The 23494-nt window shown below is 62.1% G+C and overlaps 1 protein-coding gene across 3 annotated transcripts in view; it reads right to left on the bottom strand.

The window, feature by feature from the left end:
- Positions 1-5332: 5332 nt before the first annotated feature.
- Positions 5333-23494, bottom strand: part of GRIN2D (glutamate ionotropic receptor NMDA type subunit 2D) — a 34094-nt gene continuing 15932 nt past the window's right edge. For all 3 annotated transcript variants that reach the window (XM_075915496.1, XM_075915495.1, XM_075915497.1), the window contains 10 exons: positions 22607-22721; positions 21847-22058; positions 20807-20975; positions 19438-19591; positions 19034-19159; positions 18126-18355; positions 17089-17249; positions 11921-12108; positions 11295-11527; positions 5333-8802 (listed from right to left, as the gene is read on the bottom strand). In XM_075915496.1, the coding sequence (XP_075771611.1) occupies positions 7300-8802; positions 11295-11527; positions 11921-12108; positions 17089-17249; positions 18126-18355; positions 19034-19159; positions 19438-19591; positions 20807-20975; positions 21847-22058; positions 22607-22721 (3091 nt within the window). In that variant the 3' untranslated portion in view covers positions 5333-7299. The remainder of the gene's footprint in view (positions 8803-11294; positions 11528-11920; positions 12109-17088; positions 17250-18125; positions 18356-19033; positions 19160-19437; positions 19592-20806; positions 20976-21846; positions 22059-22606; positions 22722-23494) is intronic.

The raw sequence follows: 23494 nt of genomic DNA, 5'->3' as shown, positions 1-23494 counted from the left end.
TGTGCTGCAGGGAGCGGGGCAGACAGCCTGGAGGGGGCGCTCTCCCTGGCCATCCGTGCTGGCTGCGCCCTAGCTGGAGTGCAGCGCGGCGGGGGAGGGGTGCCTGTCCTCGTTACCCAACTAAACGATATTTCACCTCCGGCGAGAAGGCCGCGGTTACAAACGAGCCTCAGTCACGGTAAGTGCCGGCCTAAATTATTCACCGGGGCAGCTTCCCTTGGGGCGCGCGTGATGGATGGATGCCGGGGAGGGGGAGGGAGCTGCTGGATTTCGCCTCCTGAGGAGAAAAGGCTCATCAGAGTCTAGATCATGGGAGGGGTAACTGCTGCACTGCAGTTCTAGGTCAGCGAGAGCCAGCGAGAGCCAGAACTGCCCCCTGCGTTCCAGGTGGCGGGAGGGGGAAGAAACCAGCCCCTGATGTTCTAGACCTGGGGGGGGGGAGAACCGGCACGTATGTTCTTGATCAAGCGTGAAGGAAGGAAAGCAGCCCCAGTGTTCTAGATCCATGGGCGATGGGAGCCCAGAGCTTTCTAGATCACGAGGAGGGAACCTGCCCTTAGGCCTCAGAACCATGGGCAAGGGAACCCCCGGGTTCTAGAGCCAAAGCACTGGGGGGGGGGTTGCTCTAATGTTCTAGATCTACAGAGCACAGCAGGAGGGGACATCTAGGCTGGTGTTCTAGATCCAGCAAGGAGAGAAGCCAGCAGTGTTTCTAGATCCCCAGATGAAGGGATGTGCCTGGATGTTCTAGATCACAACATGGGGAAAATCTGCTGCTAGGTGTGAGCATAGAGGGGAAACGTGGTTCTAGGCGCCAGGAAAGGAAAGGTGCTAGATCTTGGGGGCTGTGGCTTCAGTGGCCCCGTGTGTCCCTCTGGCCCCAGGGACGGGCCGAGTGTTTCAAGCTGCGGCGCACCTGGGAGCTGCCCAAAGCAGTGAAAGTCTGGCGCCCGGGGCCCAGGAGTCCGCGCAGAGGGGCCCAGCGCCAGGAAACCCACAAGCACCTAGAAGCCAAACCCACCTGGACCCCACATTTAGCCCCAGCCTGCTGAGGCCCAGGAGAATCCCCCTTAGCCAGGCCAGTACAGGGGCTAAGACACAAGGTGGATGGTTGCCTGTGCGTGCACACGCGCACACACTCGTTAAGCTTCTAGACACTGAATGGAACAGCCACTGGCCAGCATGACGTGGGCCCATCCCCAACCCTCCTCCCCCGGCCGGGCCCACGTCTCTGCCTTAGCACAACCAACCTGGCCCAGCTGTGCCATGCGGCCGGGCGCGGAGCCAGGACCCCGGAGTGACAGGGACCTTGGGGCCTCATGCGGAACGGGCGGCTGAGCGGCTGTGACAGCTGAGGTCACCAAGGACGTGAATGGACGAAAAAACAATCGGAGACGAGAGATGCAGCCACCTGTGGGTTGGGACGCAGGGGCTGGGTATCCGGGGCCGTTCGTCTGGCACAGAGATGCAGCCACCTCTGGGGCAGGACGGGGGAGGCTGGGTACCTGGGGGATCCTGGACGCTATTTAACAGGGATGGATGGGGGATCAGGCCGCCTGAGTCCTATTGCGGGTTCTGGGAGGGGAGGAGGGTCCAGTGGTTAGAGCAGCGGTGGGGCGCTGGGAGCCAGGACTCCCCGCTGCAGGGCCGGGGGCATGAAGCAGGCCGTGGCTGGCTGAGTGCGCTCATAGCCCCCTCCTCCCACAAGTCCTCCACCCGCCATCTCCCCCTCAGGTTCGAGGCTGGCAGCGAAAGAATTTTCCAGCTAAGCTAATTCATATCCCAGACAGGCCCCGTCCTCCAGCCATCCCCTCCCCCGGATCCCCCGGGAACACGCGCCTGTGTCCTGCCGCCGAGCATTTAGTGTGGAAATAATCACGGAGCAAACATAGGCCCCTAGGGCCCAGAGCCCAGCGAGGGTGGGCAGAGAACAGACACATTACACACGCTGAGACACACAATGACAGGCAGACACACGTTACACACGCTGAGACACGCAGTGACCCACAGACATGCACGTTACACATGTTGAGACACACAATGTCACGCAGACACACGTTACACATGCTGAGACACACAGTGACCCATAGACATGCATGTTACACATGCTGAGAAATGCAGTGACACGCAGACACACATTACACACACTGAGACACACAGTGACCTGCAGACACACGTTACACACGCTGAGACATGCAGCGACACGCAGACACATTACACACGCCGAGACACGCAGTGACCTGCAGACACACGTTACACACGCTGAGACATGCAGCGACACGCAGGCACGTTACACACGCTGAGACATGCAGCGACATGCAGGCACGTTACACATGCTGAGACACATGGTGACCTGCAGACACACAGGCTGAGACAAAGATGCATGCTACACACAGAGGAGCACATGGTGACATGCAGACACACTACACACACAGACACATGGCACACACCCCAGAACACATGGCAACATGGACATACACATGCCAAGACCCAGGGTGAGACACAGACGCACACGCTACACATGCTGAGACACATGGTGACACGCAGACACACACCATGACACACGTAGACATTCCTAATTTGTAAATGTTTTGATCTGGCCTCAGGGCGGGGAATGGGGCAGAGTCCTGCCCCCTCTAGGGGTCATCGGCTCCCCCCTGATCCCAGGGCAGTGACCGGAGATTCTAGCCACTTGCTTGCTGGGGATGTGGGGGGCAGGGATGAGGGATGGTGGGGCCGGGAAAGGGAGGGGACTGGAGGGGAGACCATGTGGATGGAGGGTCTCTCTCTGTGCATTTCCCTGAGTCCCCTTCCTCCTTGCCCAGAAGGGGGTGCTATGGGGAACAGGCGGGAGCGGTTATACCAGCCCCAGCCTCGCCAATGGGGGGTGCTGTGGGAAGTGGGGGAGGGAGTGCTCACGGAGGGGCGGGGGGGGGGGGACAGTGTTCCAGTCCCAGCCCCGGCCTTGCCCAGCGGCTCTTGGATCCCAGTCCTGGGTCTGCCTGGAGGTGGCAACATGAAAGGAGGTGTCCAGAGGAGAGACGCACTCGGTAAACCCTAGGGAGAGGAGAGGAGGCAGAGGAAAAGGGGAGCAGGGTTAAGTGGTTAGAGCAGGAGGGGCTGGGAGCCAGGACTCCCATGTTCCATTGTTTTAGTTCCTCTCCCCCCTCCCCGGCATGGCTCTGTGCCTCAGTTTCCCCTGTCAGTGCCAACTGCAGGCCACGGGCTGTAAATAACGGGGGGGGGGGGGCACCATGCTGGGCCTGAGCGAGCAGGAGGAGAGTGCAAAGTGCTGAGCGGAGAGCCAGGGCCGTGTTAGTGCGTCTCCCCGCAACAGCACCTGCCTCTCACGGGGTCTGGCACCCCCCAGATCTGGCACCCCCAGCCCAGCCACAGGGACGGTTTGCTCAGTGGAAGGAGGCTGCTGCGGTGGGGTCTGCTGGGGAGGAATCTCTCTGGGTGGGGGCTGGGGCTGCTGGCGGGTCACAGACCCCCCCCCCACGGCTTAGCCCGTTTCAGTGGCTCTAATGAGCAGGTGTGATATTTGCACATGCGGCTGGTGTGAAGATAAATACACATGGAGCAAGGCCCCGGTGCCAGCCTGCCTGGGGCAGCACCAGATGGGCTGGGAGAGCGGCTGGGCAGCAAGCAGATGGTATTTACCAATAGCCGTGTGTGTGTGTGTGTGTGTGTGTGTGTGTGTGTGTGTGTGTGTGTGTGTGTGTGCATGCGCGCACGGTGCTACCCCATGCATGTGTGTGCCCAGTGCTGCCCCGAGTGTGTGTGTGTGAGCGTGGGTGTGAGTGTGTGTGTGTGTGTGTGTGAGCGCGTGGGTGTGTGTGACCATGTGTGTGTGTGTGTGTGTGTGAGGGTGGGTGGGTGTGTGCGAGCTTGTGTGTGCATCGCTGCCCCCTGCTGGGGTGGGGGTGCAGGTTGGGGTGAGGCTCCAATTCTGAGCTTGGGAGCAGGTAATGGAGCTGAGCTAGTGAATTACCTGAGAGATGCTACTGAGCCTACAGGCCCCCCCTCTGCCCTGCCAGTGCCCCTCACTCCCCACCCACAGCCCCTGCCCCCTACCCTGGGATCTCCCAGGCAGGGAACATGGTGGGGAGCAGCCACGTGGGTGCCCTGTGCTTCGCTAGGGGGCTGGGAAGGGCACAGCAATAACAGGGGTGTAGCCCACCAGGGCTGGGCGGCTGTAGCTGGCGTGGGTGTCTGGGTGGAGGCTGCCCCTGTCTCCACACACCATCAGCTGACACCCGCTCCTGACACAGTCAGGTGTGGCAGGCATTCTGCCTCAGTTTCTCTTTCACCTGTTGCAGCCCGAGCAGCAACTCGACCCATTGGCCAGCCCTCTCATCCCTGCAAGAAATGACTGTTCCTTCGGCCCAGCGGGTCTCCGCCCTCGCCCCCCTTTGGTTCTCTTTGCTCTGCTGTACCCCTGCTAGGATCCCGGAGGACAGGCAGCCATAGGGTTGGCATTCATCTCCCAGCTCCCCCACCCTGCAGGCTGGCATCTGGCTGTTGGTGAGCTGGGGTGCAACTGTGCTTGTTGCTGTGCAGGTGAAGTCCAGGGTAATGAGACTTGGTGTGTGTGTTGCTTTGCGGTGTAGTTTGGGGGTAGATGGACAGTGTGTGCTTGTGTGTGAGAGCCTGCGAGTGTGGTCTAGGTACTGCGGTGTGGTGATGGGATTGTGAGTGTTGCTGGGCAGGTGTAGTCAAGCTATTAGTGTGTAATGGTGTGATTGTTGTCTAGGAGTTGTATAGCTGTGTGACTGTCGGTGTGGCTGGGCAGGTGTAGTCCAGGTGCTGGAATGGTGTTTTTAGTGCATGGGCACGTTAGGTTTTGATGCATGTGGTTGTGCAGGGGTAGTCTAGGTCCTGTGTGGTGGTGCCGGTGTTGTGTAGTCTGGGTGGGCAGTGTGTGTCACGGGGCTGGCGACCTGGCATGAGGCTTTTCATGCTGTGGATGGGCATTAGGGTTGGTGTGAACACACAGCTGGGCCTTCCTGTGAGCCAGGCAGAGTTGGGCCCTGGTATGGGGGGGGGGGGAGGCCCCGTCACAGCTGGTTCACCCGGGTGTGCCAAGCCACGTGTGTCTCTCACTCCCCCGCTGCCTCTGCGCCAGGCCCCCGGTCTCACGGTAATTAAATTTTCCAGTTGAATTACAGATTTTGTCACTAATTTAATTTTTAATTTCTATGTAAATGAACTTTCCCACACAGTGCCAGCCAATTGCAGTGGCTTCCAAACGCCCCCTGCTCTACCCACTAGACCCCACAACCCCCAGAGCTGGGGAGAGAACCCAGACGTCCTGGCTCCCCGCCCTTCCCCAGACTTGATGCAGCTTCAGGCAGGCGTCTGGCGGCAGCCAGGGAGGGGCCCAGCTTCATGGACATGCTCCCCACAGCCAGTTCCCTGCTGACAGAGGCGGGGCCGGACTAGCCGGCAGCCTCCCCCACAGGCCCCTGTTGCGACATACAGGACACAGGGCTGCAGACCAGCGGGAATAGAAAACCCTTTATTAGGAACAGTATTCAGACATTTCTGCAGCCCCCCCCCCCACCCGGGCTCCCCCCTTATGCAGCGCAGCTGTGGAGGGGAATGAGCCCGGACCCCCCTTTACTCCGCGCTGGCCTCAGGGGACTGGGAACCCCTCCCCCCCAGCCAAACCAGCAGCCCCCCTCGCTCTCCCAGGACACCTGGGTCGGACAAATTCAGGGTTCACAGCTCCTGTGCACACCCCTCAGTCCATGGCTTTATCTGGAGAGCTCCCCCGTTGTCCCCACCCCCACACTTCAGCCCCCCAGACCCTGCCCCCTCCAGCCAGACCCCACCCCCTCGGGTACCCAGATGCCCCCAGCCCCCTCTGCTCCTCCCCCTCCCCAGACACTCCCCAAGCAGTTAGCATGGCCCCAAGCCAGCCCCTTCCCCTCCCCTTGGCTATAAAGAAACCACAGCTGAGAAAATAACCAGGTGATGGGGGTAAGCCCAGACAGAGGGACATGGGATGTGGGTGTGGAAACACAGACAGACGGACACAGGGGAGGGAAGGATGGAGGGAGGGCGGGACTGCGAAGATGGATGGAAGAAAGGACATGGGGGTGGTTGGATAAAGGGGTTGGGGGGCTGAGTGGACAAACAAAGGTACATTTGGGAGTTGGGGGGATGGATGGGGGATGGAGGTTGGGGGGATGGATGAGGGATGTGGGGATGGGGGTTGGTGAGAGGGATGGGGGAGGGACAGTGGTTGGGTGGCTGACAGGGAAAAGGTGACAGAGAAAGAAGTAAAGAGGAGTGAAAAGGCCACGGGGAAGACACGTGTGTGGAGGGGGGAGGAACATAAAGTGGACGTGGGTTTGGGGGGCAGCGACAAAGACGCCCGCGAAGGACAAGGAGGTGGGGGGACCGGGGGGGGGGGAATCACAGTTTCAGTTTTGCAGGTTTTTAAATCACAGTTTCGTCTCCCCCAAAAAAGCAGAGATTTTAAAAAGGTGAAACAGCTACTCCCGGTTGTGTATTGAAAGGGGGGACCCCATCCTGGCCCACGTGGCAGTCTTGGGCAGCCCCCCATTTTCTCCTTTGTGCAGGGGAAATCTCCAAATGCCCCCCATCTGCCACGGCTCGGACCACTTGCCCCCCACGCTGCCCCCCCTTTGAGATCCCTGCCCTGGAGCTGCATCTTTCCAGGGAGCATGCCCCCCTCCCCACGCAGTGAAAGAGCCCTTTGGAGACAAGACAGGGTCGGCGGGGGGAGGCAGCATGGCCCTGTGGCTGATACCCCCACCAGCTCCCTGGTGGATGGATCCAGCCCATCCCCCTCTGGCTGCATGGGGGAGAATGTTCTTGGCAGCTCCCCCCCCAGTTGGATCCATTGCTCCGTGGATCCCACCTTGGTTCTTCTGGCAGCTTCGCCCTCGCCAGTTGCTGGTACCAGGAGCAGCCGCCGACCTGGGGCAGGTCCACCTTGGCCTGGGCCGTGGTGCCGAAGGCCACCATTCTCCCCTGATCACCTGGGGGCACTGAGGCTGGCTCCCAGGCGCCAGGGTCCATGGTAGGGGCAGCCTGTCATGGGCTCTGTGGTATCAGGCGTGGCCTCGTTCTCCGCAGCTCCTCGTCCTCCGCAGTCACGACCATCGGTCCGTGGCGCGTAGCCTCCCCGCTCCTCGGGTCCTTGGGATCAGTGGGAACTAGACCGGCCCCTGGCTCTGCCCCTGATGCTCCTGTGTCCGTGGCATCGGCATGTGTGGCCCTGTCCCCTGCCTGCAGCCCTGCCCCCCACCTGCGTCCGTGGCTGGGTCATACCTCCGACTCCAAGCTGGAGAAGTGGGCAGAGCCGCGGCGGGTGAAGAGCTCCCCGCTGCGGCTGAGGCGGCGCGGGAGGCACTCGGGCGGGGAGAAGCCGAGGCGGTGGGGGGCCAGGCCACAGCGCATCAGATGGCAGGAGCTCAGGTCCTCCAGGCTGCGGGAGGTGGGGTGCAGGAGGGAGCTGGCCGGGCCCAGCTCGCAGGAGTGGTGGTGGTGGCATCGCCGGTAGAGGCCATGGTGGTGGCGGGGCGCCAGGCAGCCGTAGGGGCCGCAGAGGCGGTGCTCCCAGTCCAGCTGGCGTTCCAGCCGCTCCTCAGAGCAGCTCAAATAGCGCCGGGCTTCCTTGCGGCAGGGTGGCGTTGGGGGGGGCAGCAGCTCCAGGCTGGCGCAGTGCCGGCACAGGCCGTGGCATGAGCGGCAGGGGGCCAGCTTGTCGGCCGACCAGTAGCGCAGAGGCTTGTGGGGGGCGAACATGGGGTGCTCCCGGGAGGGGTAGGTGCAGAAGAAATCGGCGGGCGCGTACCAGCAGCTGTGCCTGTCGGACGGGGGTGGCCCGGCTGGGGGGGAGGCCTCTGGGCGTGGCCCGTCCCGCTCGCATGGCTCTGAGTCCGAGTCCGAGAGCTCCACGTAGCGGCTCTGGCTGGGGAAGCTGGCGGCCGGCGGGTGGGAGCGGCTGCGGCAGATGTGGGAGCGGCCCCCACTGGCCGGGCAGGTGGGCCGCAGCAAGGGCTGGCTCTCGCTGTCCCGCGGTTCCTCAGGGCGCCTGTAGCGCCGCTCCCGCCCGCAGGGCGCCGTGCTCAGCGGTGGGCTCCGCTCGTCTTCGTAAGAGAGCCGGGTGTAGCTGTAGCGCCCCGGCTCCTGGGCCGCCCGCCCACATTCAGCCTCGCAGGGGCCCTTGGTGGCGAAGCCGCCACCCAGCCCCACGCCGCCGTGTTTCTTAGCCTCCGGTGTCCGGCTCCCGGCCTTGCTCGCCTGGAAACTTTCGTACAGTCCCCGCAGCGACTTCCTCTGCCAGGCCGAGGGGCCTGGGTCGGGGCCCTCCTTCTCCCGCACAATGGCGAAGTAGGACGGGGGGTTCTCCAGGCCCCGGGGGGGCGAGGAGAGCTGGCACGGTCCCAGCTTCTTGGCCTGGGCTCCCCCGCCGGCGCCCAGGTGGTCTGACAGTCCCTCCGGCTCGATGGGGCCGTAGAAGCGATGGAAGCCGTCGGCAAAGGTGTTCTGGAGGCCGTGGCGCTGGGGCGGGGCTTTGAGGGGCTCTGAGGCGGCTGGCGGGGGGTACAGGTCCTTGTAACAGTTGGGGCTGCGGGCATGGCGCCAGCGCTCCACGATGCGCCGGTCCCGGGGCAGGAAGCTGCTGCAGGGCAGGGGTGGGGCAGGGGGGCTGGGCAAAGCTGTGGGCCCCCCACGCTGTGGGGGGTAGCTGTGGTTGAGGATGGGCAGCTGCTGATGGTCCTTCGCCTGGGGGTCCTCACTGTTGCAGCAGCTGTACATGCCCTGGAAGCAAGGAGGAGAAAAAGTGAGGCTGAGTGGGCATCAGTGGGGGAGGGTGGACCCGAAAACCCTCCCGGGGTGGGCCCAAAAACCCTCCCGAGATTCACCTGCCCTGCCAGGGGGGAGTGCAATAACCGTTACACTGCCCCAGATACCATCATTGGGTAGCCACTAACACACGTCCTCTTTGCTAAGGGACTGCTGTTGCTGCAACACCCAGACTGTGAGCCCATTATTGCAGCAACACCCGCTGCGGGATATTCAAAGGGGAACCATTATTACAGTGCCACCGCTGCAGCAAGGGGGGACCATTAATACAGTGACACCGCTGCAGTGTATGCTAAGGGGGGCCATTATTGCAAGGACACTGCTGCAGGATATGCTTAGAGGGACCATTATTACAGTGACACCAATGCAGCAAGGGGGGACCAATGTCGCAGTGACACGGTTGCAGACTATGCTGCCTAGGAGGGCCCACTATTACAGAGATACTGGGCTGGGTGGTTTGGGGGGGAGAGGTGCGGGGAGGATGGGGGAGGTGGGGTGGATGGAGGACGATGGAAGTGGTGGGGGGACAGGGCAGGCCAGGCAGAGGATGGTAGAAGATGGGGGCCCATACAGGAGGGGCAGCAGAGGGGTGGGGGGCAGACAATGGGAGATGGGCAGCGACATGGGGGGGAGAGGAGCGCTGGTGAACGGGGAGCAGACGGAGGGATGGCGGGGGACAGATGAAGGATGCCGTCATGGGGACCAATGGAGAGGTGCCCGTGGGTGGGGGGAAAATCAGGGGTGCCTGGGGGCAGATGGATGGCTGCTGACAAGTTGGGGCAGACAAAGGAGTGCCAACATAGGGACAGATGGGTGCCTGGTGAGGGGTGCCCCCCACCCACGGGCACCTCTCCATTGGTCCCCATGACGGCATCCTTCATCTGTCCCCCGCCATCCCTCCGTCTGCTCCCTGTTCACCAGCGCTCCTCTCCCCCCCCCATGTCGCTGCCCATCTCCCATTGTCTGCCCCCCACCCCTCTGCTGCCCCTCCTGTATGTGCCCCCATCTTCTGGAGGGTGCCAGAATGAGGCAGATGGAGAGGTGGTGGGTGCCCAGTGGTGGGCAGGGACACACGCAGGGGTGCCCAGTGGTGGGCAGGGACACACACAGGGGTGCCCAGTGGTGGGCGGGGACACACGCAGGGGTGCCCAGTGCTGGGCGGGGACACGCGCAGGGGTGCCCAGTGGTGCGCGGGGGCAGATGCAGGGGTGCCCAGTGGTGGGCGGGGACATACACAGGGGTGCCCAGTGGTGGGCGGGGACACACGCAGGGGTGCCCAGTGGTGGGCGGGGACACACACAGGGGTGCCCAGTGTTGGGCGGGGACACACGCAGGGGTGCCCAGTCGTGGACGGGGGCAGACGCAGGGGTGCCCAGTGGTGGGCGGGGACACACACAGGGGTGCCCGGTGGTGGGCGGGGACACACACAGGGGTGCCCAGTGGTGGGCGGGGACACACGCAGGGGTGTCCAGTGGTGGGCGGGGACACACACAGGGGTGCCCAGTGGTGGGCGGGGACACACGCAGGGGTGCCCAGTGGTGGGCGGGGGCAGATGCAGGGGTGCCCAGTGGTGGGCGGGGACACACACAGGGGTGCCCAGTGGTGGGCGGGGGCAGATGCAGGGGTGCCCAGTGGTGGGTGGGGACACACACAGGGGTGCCCAGTGGTGTGCGGGGGCAGACACAGGGGTGCCCAGTGGTGGGCGGGGGCAGACACAGGGGTGTCCAGTGGTGGGCGGGGGCAGACACAGGGGTGCCCAGTGGTGGGCGGGGGCAGACACAGGGGTGTCCAGTGGTGGGCGGGGACACACACAGGGGTGCCCAGTGGTGGGCGGGGGCAGACACAGGGGTGTCCAGTGGTGGGCGGGGACACACACAGGGGTGCCCAGTGGTGGGCGGGGACACACCAGGGGTGTCCAGTGGTGGGCGGGGGCAGACACAGGGGTGTCCAGTGGTGGGCGGGGACACACACAGGGGTGCCCAGTGGTGGGCGGGGACACACCAGGGGTGTCCAGTGGTGGGCGGGGGCAGACACAGGAGTGCCCAGTGGTGGGCGGGGGCAGACGCAGGGGTGCCCAGTGGTGGGCGGGGGCAGACACGGGTGTCCAGTGGTGGGCAGGGACACACACAGGGGTGCCCAGTGGTGGGCGGGGGCAGACACAGGGGTGTCCAGTGGTGGGCGGGGACACACACAGGGGTGCCCAGTGGTGGGCGGGGACACACCAGGGGTGTCCAGTGGTGGGCGGGGGCAGACACAGGAGTGCCCAGTGGTGGGCGGGGGCAGACGCAGAGGTGCCCAGTGGTGGGCGGGGACACACTAGGGGTGTCCAGTGGTGGGCGGGGGCAGACACAGGGGTGCCCAGTGGTGGGCGGGGGCAGACGCAGGGGTGTCCAGTGGTGGGCGGGGGCAGACACGGGGTGCCTGCAGGCAGGCAGGCGGCCCCTCACCCGGCTGAAGGCCATGAGGAAGTCCAGGCGCCCGGCGTGGCGCATGCAGTGCCGCAGCTTCCAGTAGATGAGGTGCTCCCAGGCGAAGACCAGCAGGCTCAGCCCCATGGCCACCAGCAGCATGTAGAAGACGCCCGCCATGTTGTCGATGTCCAACTTGCTGCTCATCACCTCGATCTTGTCGTTGTGGCAGATCCCGGAGAGCCAGAGCCGCTCCAGCATCTCGATCTCGTCTGCAAGGCAGGGCAGGCGTGGGACCCACGTCCTGTCAGCCGCCTGGCACCCAAGCCAGCCCCCTCTGGAACCTGTCCTGCATCTGTCCCCCCTCACCCTCAACCTCTCAACCTCTGGCTGCCCCCCCAGACAGAGCCCTCCCACCAATCCCCTGTCCCAGCCCTGAGCCCCTCCCACGCTCCCAACCCCTTTGCCCCCTTGCCCACGACGTGACTTCTGTTCTGTGCACCAATGAGAAGATGACGTGTCATTCCATTCAAGGGTTGGGGGGGGGGATCAGAGGGAACACTGTGTGGGACCCAGGTGTCTGGGTGCTCCCCCCCACTCTAATCACTAGGCCCTGCTCCCCTCCCAGGGCTGACATGGAACTCAGGGGTCCGGGCGGCTCGTACCATCGCCCAGGAACTGCAGCAGGGCCAGGTCGATGGGGCGCTTCCAGCGGGAGCCCTTCTGCAGGGCGATGCCGTAGCCAGTGGTGGCAAAGACCTTCCCGCTGCCGATGGTCACCAGCTTGCAGCCCTCGTCCTTGCGCGCCATGTAGTTCAGCACGGCCGCGTCGTAGATGAAGGCGTCCAGCTTCCTGGGGGGCAGCATTTGGGGCACAGGGTTAGAGGTGTGGGGCAGGTAACGTCCTTCTAATCCCAGCTGCCCAGGTTCCCGCTTACAGCCGTGTTCCTTCCCCCAGCTCTGCCCCCCCCTTCCCTGCCCCACCCCCGGCTCCTCCCCACCCTTCATTTCTCTGGTTCCATCCCCAACCCCTCCCCAGTTCCACCCCCACCTCCCTCCACCCTTCATTTCTCTGCCCCAGATCTCACCCCCTGGCCCAGGCCCCTCCCCCAGCTCCACCCCACCTCTCCCCACCCTTAATTTCTCTGCCCCTGACCCCACACCCAGCTCCACCCCATTCCCCCCACCATTCATCTCTTTGCCTCTGACCTCGCCCACTGACCCCCACTCCCAGCTCCACCCCACGTGTCACCCATTTGTTCCTGACCCCGCCTTCTACCCATGCCCACACCCTTAGGGTATGGCTACACTAGCCACCCTAGTTCGAACTGGGGTGGCTAATGCAGTCATACGTACTTGCAAATGAAGCCCGAGTTTTAAATATCCCGGGCTTCATTTGCATGTTCCCGGGCGCCGCCATTTTTAAATGCTCGGTAGCTCAAACTACCTGCCCGCGGCTGCACACGGTACGGGCTAGGTAGTTCAAATTAACACTCTTAATTCAAACTACCGTTACTCCTCATTGCAGGAGGAGTAACAGTAATTCGAATTAAGAGTGTTAATTTGAACTACCTAGCCCGTGCCGTGTGTAGCCGCGGGCAGGCAGTTCGAGCTACCGGGCATTTAAAAATGGCGGCGCCCGGGAACATGCAAACGAAGCCCGGGATATTTAAATCTCCGGCTTCATTTGCAAGTTCGAATGACTGCATTAGCCACCCTAGTTTGAACAAGGGTGGCTAGTGTCATTGGCATGCGCATGGGGTGTGCCGGGTGTGCCCAGGCACACCCTAATGTCTCGGGCCAACTAGCCCAAGCCATGTTTGCGCCCTGTGCCCCACCCGGCCCGGCAGCACCGCGCAGCCCAGCAGCATGGCGTGGCACCCCTAAGGCACCCGGGAACGCCTCCAAACAGCACAGCAGCATCGCGCAGCACCCAGGAGCGCCCCCGCCCAGCCCAGCAGTACAGTGCGGCGCCCTTGAGGTGCCTGGGTGCGCCCCCTGCCAGGCCCGGAAGCACCGCACGGTGCCCCGGGAGCGCGCCCGCCCCACCCTACAGCACCGCGTGGCGCCCCCACCTGTCCCGGCAGCACCGCGTGGCGTCCTGCTCTGTAGCACTGCGCGGTGCCCTGGGGGCGCCCCTGCCCGGCCCTGCAGCACTATACAGCGCCCCGGGGGTGCCCATCCCTGGCCCTGCAGCTTGGGCTGGCTCTGACTCCAGCCCTGCAGCTGTAAGGCAGAAGCTGAAGGTAAGGAGGGGGGGGAATAAGAGGAAGGGGTGGGAGAGGAAGGGGCTTTTGCGGTTGGGGAGGGTGGAGGAGGAAGAAAGGGGAAGGGGTGGAAGGGGCTTATATGGAGGGGGAGGGGAGAGGGGGAAGAAAGGGGAAGGCACCAAAGGGACAGGGTAGAGGAGGCACAAATGCTAGGGGAGAAGTGGAGACAATGAGGCAAAGGGCAGAGGGGAGGTGTCAGTGGGAGGGGGTACAGGGTGATGCTGGGAGAGGAGAGGGGAAGGGCATTGGGGATTGGAGTGGGAGGTGCTGGGAGAAGGCTTGACAGAAGGGGTAGGCATGAGGAAGGTGGGGTTGGAGCAAGTCATGTGAGAGGGCACAGGGGCGTGAGGGGAATGGGGGCAGAGGGTGGTGAGGGGATGGGCATCAGAGAAAAAAGGGGGAAGGGGCAGTGAGGGAAGGGGGAGGCACCAGAAGGGTGCAGGGGGAAGGGAAGGTGCAGGTGCCAGGGTATTCTGGGGGTGAAGCAGAAGGGCAGAGACCTGCAGAGGAGGGACCAGCACCAGAGGAGAGAGGCGAGGGAGGTGTTAGACGAGGGGATGAGGAGGGGTAGCTCACATGAGCAGAGTGAGGCTACTGAAGGAGTGGGCACAGGGGGGAGAGAAGGGCTGGTGGAGGAGGGGCAGGTCTCAGGAAGGCTGAGGACAGTGAGAAGGGCAGGAGTCAGGACAGCAGAGGAGGGTGAGGGGTTGGGGGGCAGCAGGCACCAGGGGAGTTGATGGAGCAAGGGGAGGAGACATGGCAGCAGAGGGGAAAGGTAGAGGTTTATTAATAACTTGGGCGCCACAATGGCACATCCAAACAAGCCACATGAATTCGGTACTGGTGCACAACACAAAATTCATTCTACTCATGGGAGGAAACTCTTAAGGTATGGCTACACTACAAAGTTAATTCGAACTAACAGCCGTTAGTTTGAATTAACTTTGATAGGCGCTACACATGCAAACCGCTAGTTTGAACTTAATTCGAACTAGCGGAGCGCTTAATTCGAACTAGGTAAACCTCATTCTACGAGGACTAACGCCTAGTTCAAATTAAGTAGTTCGAATTAAGGGCTGTGTAGCTACTTAATTCGAACTAGTGGGAGGCTAACCCTTCCCAGCTTGCCACTCTGGGCACAACCAGGGAAATTCTTCTGCCCCCTTCCTGCCCCGGAGCCCTTAAAGGGGCACTGTCTGGCTACGGTGCCCGTGCCAGGTGCAAGCCTGCCAGCACCCAGCCAGCAGACCCTGCACTTGGCACGGCACGAGCCAGCCACCCACTGCCACCCAGCCCTCCGCCTCTTCCTGGGACCAGGCTGGCGGCTCCCAGGAGCCTGCCCGGGGCCGCAAGAGGTGGGCGCCCGCCTGGTCTAGTGCAGAGATCGTGGATCTCATCCAGGTTTGGGGGGAGGCCTCCAATGTCTATGATCTCTGCACTAGGCATAGGAAAGTGGCCGTCTAGGGCAGGATAGCTGCCAGCCTGGCCACCAAAGGCCACATGCGAAACCAGGAGCAGGTTTGCATGAAAATCAAGGTGGTCCAGTGAGCCCCCCGGCCCTGAGCCCTGAGCTTAGAACATAAGAACATAAGAACTTCCGTACTGGGTCAGACCAAAGGTCCATCTAGCCCAGTAGCCCATCTGCCGACAGCAGCCAACACCAGCTACCCCAGAGGGGATGGACTGAAGACAGTGACCAAACCATTTGTCTCGTGCCATCCATCTCCAGCCTTCCACAAACAGAGGCCAGGGACACCATTCTTACCCCCTGGCTAATAGCACTCCATGGACCCAACCTCCATGACTTTATCTAACTTCTCTTTAAACTCTGTTCTAGTTCTAGCCTTTACAGCCTCCTGTGGCAAGGAGTTCCACAGGTTGACTATTTGCTTGTGAAGAAGAACTTTCGCTTATTAGTTTGAAGTCTGCTACCCATTCATTTCATTTGGTGTCCTCTAGTCCTTCTATTATGGGAACTAATTAAGAACTTTTCTTTATGCACCCTCTCCACCCCACTCATGATTTTATAGTCCTCTATCATATCCCCCCTCAGTCTCCTCTTTTCCAAACTGAAAAGTCCCAGTCACTTTAGCCTCTTTTCATATGGGACCTGTTCCAAACCCCTGATCATTTTAGTTGCCCTTTTCAGAACCCTTTCCAAGGCCAAAATATCTTTTCGGGGATGAGGAGATCACATCTGTACACAGTACTGAAGATGTGGGCGTACCATAGTTTTATACTTCCCCTCCTCCTTCTTCCCCTGGCTTCCCCCTTCCAGCTCCCTCCTCCCAGGTTTCCCCCTCCCTTCTCTCACCCTCTCTCTTCCCCTCTCCCACCTCCTTTTCCCAGTCTCCCCAGAGGTTAATCCCCCCTCCCACCTCCAGTTTTGTTAAATAAAGAGAGTTTCTATTTTTGAACACGTGTCCTTTATTTTTTACATCAGGAAGGGGGGCTAGGGAGGGGTAAGTGGAAGGAGGTGAGGGAGGAATGGGGCATGAGCCCCCGATGGGGAGGACTGGGGTGGCTCTGCAGGCTCTCGGGGTGGAAGCTCTCCTGCAGGGCTTCCTGGAGTTTGACAGCCCCCTGATTGACCCCCCCCCCAGATGGCAGCCTGCGGCAAGTGCAGCAGGGCTGATGGCCGAGTGCTGTGATGTGCCGAGTGTGGGCACTCAGGGCTCTCCAAGACAGGACTGCTTTGCTGTCCCTCATCGAGGTAGACAAGCGAGCGGGGAACCCTGAGAACTGTCTGTCCGGGGTGGGGGTCAGGTCCCTTTAAGCACAGCCCTCGGCTAGCCTGAGGCAGCAGCTCCACACTCTAAGTCCTAACCTGATGCCCTGCTGGCACTGCTTCCGGCCAGCCTTAACTTCGGGTCAGGGTCCACTCAGTGTGGACCTGCTATTTGGAATTAGCAAAACGCTAATTCGAATTAGTTTTTAGGTCTAGATGCACTAGTTCGAATTAAGTTAGTTCGAATTAGTGCTGTAGTGTAGACATACCCTTAGAGGGAACACTTCCCCCCCCCCCCCCCCGAGCCTCTCCACCCCCGCATTAATTTCACACACATTGGATTAATGCAATTGCAGGATAGTTGCATGGGGGGGTTGGTGGGGGCCAAACTAATCCCTATTGGTAGGAGGATGGTGGGGAAAGTCCTTGGGTCGGGGGTCACATAACACTTTTAACTTTTGGTCATGTGCCCATCTTGCCCGGAGAGGGTTACCTCCATGGGCGTGGCTAACAGGGGTCAGGGGTGTGGCTAACAGGGGTCAGGAGTGTGGCTAATGGGGGGGTCAAAGTGCATTTTTTCAAAATTCTTTGGGTGCACACCCTAATGAAATGTGCTGCGCACGCCTATGACTAGTGTAGCCATACCCTTAGATCCCCCTGGACTTATCTCCCTCTGGCCCAATCCCCTCCTCCTGGCCCCGCCTTCTTCCCATCTCCCTCCAGCCCCTCTCTTTCCCATTTCTCTTCAGCTCTGCCCCTCTGCCTGGCCCTGCCCCATTTCCCTCTGGCTCCTCCCTTCTCCCTCCAGCCCTGCCCTCCCAGCCCCGAGCCTCACCCCGACTTGAGGTGCTGCAGCGCGTCCTCCACGCTGCGCTGGTTGTACTTCACCATGTAGCTGTGCATGTCGGGGTAGTTGCTGCGAATGTTCTTCTCCGTGCTGCCGTTGGGCACTGTGCCGAACTTGAGTGGTGGGTACTGGTCCTGGGGCTTCTGGAACTGGGGGGGGGAGGGGGGAGGGGGCGATTGATTACCCACAGAGGGCACCAGGATGGATTACCCCCTGGGGGGAGAGGTGCAGCCACTAAACACTCATCTAAACAGCCTTCCCTCCCCACTTCACCCCCCGAATCCCCATCCTGCCCTACCCCCGGGAGTGAGGCACTTTTGATGCAGGTTGGCTGGATCTGTCTAGAGTCGACTGTGTCTATGGCTATCAACTGGGCTGAGCCATGCTGGACGTGCCGCGACCCACGGAGCAACTCGTCCCACTCTTGCTGGTTCTACCGCAACCCACAGAGCAAGTCGTCCCACCCTTGCTGATTCTATTGTGATCCATGGAGCAACTCGTCCCACCCTTGCTGGTTCTACTGTGACCCACGGAGCAACTCGTCCCACCCTTGCTGGTTCTACTGTGACCCACGGAGCAACTCGTCCCACCCTTGCTGGTTCTACTGTGACCCACCGATCAGCTGGATGTAGTGATACTAATCTATTATGATCCATAGACCAGGCAAACCTGGGTCTAGCGCGATCTAGTGACTGACCCACCGGACCAGATCTAGAGATCTAGGAGCTGTCTTGGTCTCATGGGGTTCACTCTATCAAGGACCGGCATTGCTGAGCCCCATGGACCAGCAGGATCTAGCCAATGGCTGGGATCTGGCTGGACTGGCTCTGCCGAGGTCCAGGGATTGAGTGGTTCTGCTTAGATGGGGTCTGTCGCACTCCAGGCCTGTTTTGGACCCAGCATGGCCCCTGGTCCAGCGCAGGCTGGAGCCAGCCATGTCCAGGGATTGACTGCGGCTGCGGGGGGTGGCTGTGCAGCATGGGAACAGGGATCGGGGGGCGGCAGCAGCAGAAGGGGAGCCTCACCTTGCGGTCGCTCAGCCCTGACACCGTGTCCACGTACTCCTCCTGGATCATGAAGGCGGCCAGGTTGGCCGTGTAGCTGGCCAGGAAGATGACGGCGAAGAAGGCCCAGATCAGCACCATGATCTTGCTGGTGGTGCCCTTGGGGTTCTCCACCGGCACCGAGTTGTTGAAGACCAGAGCCCAGAGCAGCCAGATGGACTTGCCGATGGTGAACTTGGAACCCCCCGTGCCTGCAAAGCACCATGGGTGGGGCCAGTCCCCACAGAACCTCCTACCCCCTTTTCTACAGGCTTGCTCACACCCTCCCCTCCCGCAGCCCCTGCCAGCCCAGCCCTGCCGGTGCCCATCACTCCTGACCCACAGCCCCTGCCAGTCTGGCCCTGCCCCCTACCCAGCCCTGCCGGTGCCCATCACTCCTGACCCGCAGCCCCTGCCAGTCTGGCCCTGCCCCCTACCCAGCCTTGCCGGTGCCCATCACTCCTGACCCACAGCCCCTGCCCTGGGCCTGCCCCCCAGCCCTGCTGGTGCCCCTCATTCCCAAACTGCAGCCCCTGCTAGCCCGGCCCTGCCACCCACTCCCACCCTGTAGGCCCTGCCAGCTCGGCCCTGCCGGTGCCCCTCCCTCCTGACCCACGGCCCCTGCCAGTCCAACCCTGCCGGTACCCCTCACTCCCAAACTGCAGCCCCTGCCCTGGGCCTGCCCTCCCCAGCCCTACCGGTGCCCCTCATTCCTGACCCACAGCCTCTGCCTGCCCAGCCTTGCCCCCCAGCCCCGCCAGTGCCCCTCACTCCCAAACTGCAGCCCCTGCCCTGGGCCTGTCCACCCCCCAACACTACTGGTGCCCCTCACTCCCGCCCCGCAGTCCCTTCCTGTCCCCGGTTGGAGTGGGGGTAAGGGTGGGACTCACGCTTCCCCGCAGCCAGGCTGCGGTTATAACCCACAGGGCTGAAGTACTCGAAGATGAAGACAGTGACGGCCACCACGGTCAGGCACATGACGAACATCATTACCCAGACAGCTGGGCTGTAAGGCTCTGCGGGGGAAGGGGGGAGTCAGTGATCGGAGGCCTGGACTCTCGTCCCAGTGTGGTCTACTGGTCAGAGCAAAGGGCTGGGAGTCCTGGGTTCTCTCCATCTCCGGGTGGGGAGGGGAGTCTACTGGTTAGAGCAGGGAGGCCAGGAGCCAGGACTCCTGGGTTCCATTCCCCACCGCCCTCCTTGCTGGCAGAGGCTGGGGCCAAGTAGCTCTTCCCTACCACCAGGGCTCCTGCCCTGCCCCCCAGGATGCCCCCTAGTGGCGGTGGGCACTGACCCAGGAAGGCAGAGGGTGAGACGGTCCCGTTGCTCCGTGAGACCATGACGCTGATGCCCGTCTCCACAAAGGGCACGGAGAAGTCGATGATCTCGGAGCGTTCCTCGTTGATGGTCAGGGAGCCGATGGCCATGTCGGCGCGCAGGTAAAACACCTGGAGGGGCACCGAGGGGGAGGAGTCACGGAGGGGCCTTGAAAGGGGCATCCCCCCACTTGTATTGCCCCCACCTTCAGTGCTGGGAGGCCATACCCACTAAAACTCAGTTCTGGGGGGCTGCGGTGAGACCCCACAGCTCACAGGGCATTTCAGAGGGGGACTCAATCAGCTGAGATCCGGGAAGTCTCTGAAAGAAACCTGCAAGGTGCCTAGGGATTTCAAGCGGGAGGGCAGAAAAGCTGGGGGTCCCCAGGAAGGGGACATGGCAACTAACTTATAAGGGGTGGGAGCCAGGACTCTAAGGGTCTCTCTCTAGCTCTGGGAGAGGTGTGGTGCCTAGTGGTCAGAGTGAGGGCTGTGTTCTCTCTCATTTTTTAGGTCCATGTGCGGAATGAATTTTGTTAAGGGCACCAATACGGAGATGACGTACAACACACCACCTCTGTTATGGCGCTCAGAACAAAATTCATTCTTCACCTATTCTAGATGATATTTGGCAGGGGTGGGGCTGAGGGATTCGGAGCTTGGGAGGGGACCCAGGGTTGGGGGGAGGAGGGCTCTTGCTGCGGGATCCGGGGTGGGGCTGTGGATGTGGTGTTTGGAGTGAAGGAGGGGGTATGGCGTGTGGAGCAGGGCTCAGGGCAGGAGCACGGGGTGGGGCTGCAAGATCTGGGCAGGAATTAGGGCACAGGAGCTGGGGAGGTGACTGGGGCATCTGGCTCTGAACTGGGGCAGTTCCCACGGGGAGGGAAACTGAGCTGCCCTGAGCTCACCTGCCAGCACTGCACCCCCACAGCTCCCCTTGGCCGCAGAGCTTCCAGGCCCTGGTGGGGACGTGGCTCCAGCTGGGGTGGGGGGAGGAAGGGCAACACAGAGCCGCCTCCCCCCGCCAGCCAGGAAGGGCTGGCCCAGAATACAGGGGCTTTGCGAGCTGCAACCCAGGACCCTGAGCTTAGGGGGCACTCCTGTAACCCGGGGCCCTGGCCTGCAGCCCCTCCAGCTCTTTTCTTAATGTGACCCGGGCAATGGCAGCTCCCAGCTGGGGTGGGAGGAGCGCCCCTCCCCCAGCCATGGCAGCTCCGTGTGGGGCTTATTAGGCAGCTGCATGGCCGTGCTGCATAGAGGGAGCCTTGGGCAGGGGGCGTGGGGAGCCAGGAATGTAGGGTTCTCTCCCCAGCTCAGGGGTGGGGGCTGGGGACCGAGGGGTCTCACCTCCCCGATCATGCCATTCCAGACCCCGTCGATCTTCTTGCCGTGCTTGCCATTGGTGACCAGGTAGAGGTCGTAGGTGAAGCCGACGGTCTTAGCCAGGCGCTTGAGGATGTCAATGCAGAACCCTTTGCAGCATTTCTTCTCGAAGAGCAGCGGGTCTGTGGGGTGGCTGCGCAGGAGAGAGAAACAGGCGTGGGGGTGGACGCAGAGGGCAGCTGTTGGGGGGAAACTCACAGCAGCAGAGTCTGCATCTGGGGCACTGCCGCAGGGATGCTTGTAGCACTGAGGCACTTCTCTAGGAAGACTGCAACACTGGGAGCACTGCTGCTAGGAGGCTGGAAGCACTAAGGGCACTGCTATAGGAAAGCTCGCAGCAACGGGGGCACTTCTGTAGGGAAGCTCGCAGCGATGGGTGCACTGCCATAGGGAAGCTCGCAGCAATGGGGGCACTTCCGTAGGGAAGCTCGCAGTGACGGGCACTTCTGTAGGGAAGCTCGCAGCAACGGGGGCACTGCCGTAGGGAAGCTCGCAGCGACGGGGGCACTGCCGTAGGGAAGCTCGCAGCGACGGGGGCACTGCCGTGGGGAAGCTCGCAGCGACAGGGGCACTGCCGTAGGGAAGCTCGCAGCGACGGGGGCACTGCCGTAGGGAAGCTCACAGCAACAGGGGCACTGCCGTAGGGAAGCTCGCAGCGACGGGGGCACTGCCGTAGGGAAGCTCACAGCAACAGGGGCACTGCCGTAGGGAAGCTCGCAGCGACGGGGGCACTGCCGTGGGGAAGCTCGCAGCAACAGGGGCACTGCCGTAGGGAAGCTCGCAGCGACGGGGGCACTGCCGTGGGGAAGCTCGCAGCGACAGGGGCACTGCCGTGGGGAAGCTCGCAGCGACGGGGACACTGCCGTAGGGAAGCTCGCAGCGACGGGGGCACTGCCGTGGGGAAGCTCGCAGCGATGGGGGCACTGCCGTAGGGAAGCTCGCAGCGACGGGGGCACTGCTGGGCAGAGCTCTCACTGCTGCAGAGAAGCTCACAACAGCGGTACCTGTCGGTGCGGTTCAGCTGGTTGCGACAGGGCACCGAGTCCCGGATGCAGGTGCCTGTGGCTGGGTCGATGTTCTCGACGATGACGAAGGGCCGCTCCTCCAGCGTGGCCACTGTCAGGTGCTGGTCGTCATCCACCGGCTGCAGGAACTTGCCGTAGCGCGACCACACTGGGTACTTCATGCGCAGGATCTGGTGCTCCCAGCTCCCCACCTGCACGGTCATTGGGCGGGAACATCACCAGGGGGTCCCTGTTTGGAGTCTGAGCCTGGGGCCTGCCAGATTCACCCGGCTACACTGGAGACACCCCAGAGTCACTGCAGCCCTCCCAAATCTTCCTCCCACACTTATCCCCAGTCTCCCTGAACCTGCCCCTCCCAGCCCCTCCTGACTCTCCCCAAACCTGCCCATCACACTCAGGCTCTGCCCCAAACCCATCTCCAAGCTCAACCCCAAAGCCACCACCAACCCACCAGCAGAGCCAGAGAGGTGGGGGCACTTTATTAGAGGGAGGGGCAGCAGGCTAGGACAGGGAGCTCTGGCAGGGGATGGGGCAGGGCTCCGGCAGGGGACTAGGGTGGGGAGTTCTGGCAAGGGGTGAGGCAGTGGGCTGGGGAAGGGAGCTCTGGCAGGGGGCAGGGCGGGGCAGGGCTCTGGCAGGGGGTGGGGCAGCGGGCTGGGGCAGGGAGCTCTGGCAGGGGGCAGGGCAGTGGGCAAGACAGGGCTCCGGCAGGGGCGGGTTGGACAGGCCAGGTACTCACCACCTCCCAGATGCGCTCCTTGTTGAGGGAAATGACGACCAGCGAGGGGTTGATGAGGTAGCCATCGGCGTTGAAGGAGAAATCCTTTTGCCCCCAGGTAATGTTCATGAAGTACCTGGCGGTGGGAGAGGGTTAGGGGGAACCCAGCACCCTCCAGCTTAGCTGCTGACCCTCTGCCTTCTTACGGAGCTTTCATAGGCTACTCCCTGGCCAGTGAGCCAGCCAGGCTCGGGCCCTGCAGCTAGCACCCCAAGCCCCATTTTCTCTTCTAGGCCGCTCTCCGGGGCACTGTGGGGTGCCAGGGATGTGTCCCCGCCCCCACTGGCTTGGTTCTGCTGGTTTGGGGTGAGTGCAGCTGGACTGGGCTGGGGTCAGTGGGGTTGGGTTCCACTGATGGGCAGATCTGCCCCCGCATCCATACCAGTTGCGGTGGGATTGCTCATCTCCCCTACTGGGGCAGTTCTGTTCAGTTGGGCTGACGGAGGTGGGCTGGCCTTGTCGGCTTGTGGGGTGTTGGACTGGGTTTGCTGAGCTGGATTTACACTGATGGGCACCAGATTCCCATACATCTGCCCTGCCCCTCCTCCCCCCACTGAATTAGCTCTGGTGGATTGAGGGATGCAATAGTGCAGTCGATTAAGCGGTAAGCAAAAGCTGATTGGTTAATGCTACAGACTAGATGCCTTCCTCCTCCCCCCTTGCCAGTACATTTTTAGCAGGCTGGCCAGCAGCCCGGCTCAGTTCTGGCCAGCTCGCACCAGGAGCTCAGACCCCACCTTAGACAGGGGCTGCTGCCACTCCACGCTGCTGCCTCTTTATCAGAGGCAGCAGCACTGGGTGACTGGCAGCTAGTCCATGAGGGGAGCTGGCTTTTAAACTGACTCTCCT

The sequence above is a fragment of the Pelodiscus sinensis genome, unplaced genomic scaffold (genome assembly GCF_049634645.1).
Source record: "Pelodiscus sinensis isolate JC-2024 unplaced genomic scaffold, ASM4963464v1 ctg34, whole genome shotgun sequence".
NCBI lineage: Eukaryota > Metazoa > Chordata > Testudines > Trionychidae > Pelodiscus > Pelodiscus sinensis.
The sequence above is the reverse complement of the archived record's forward strand: the minus strand, read 5'-3'. Positions and strand labels throughout refer to the sequence as shown.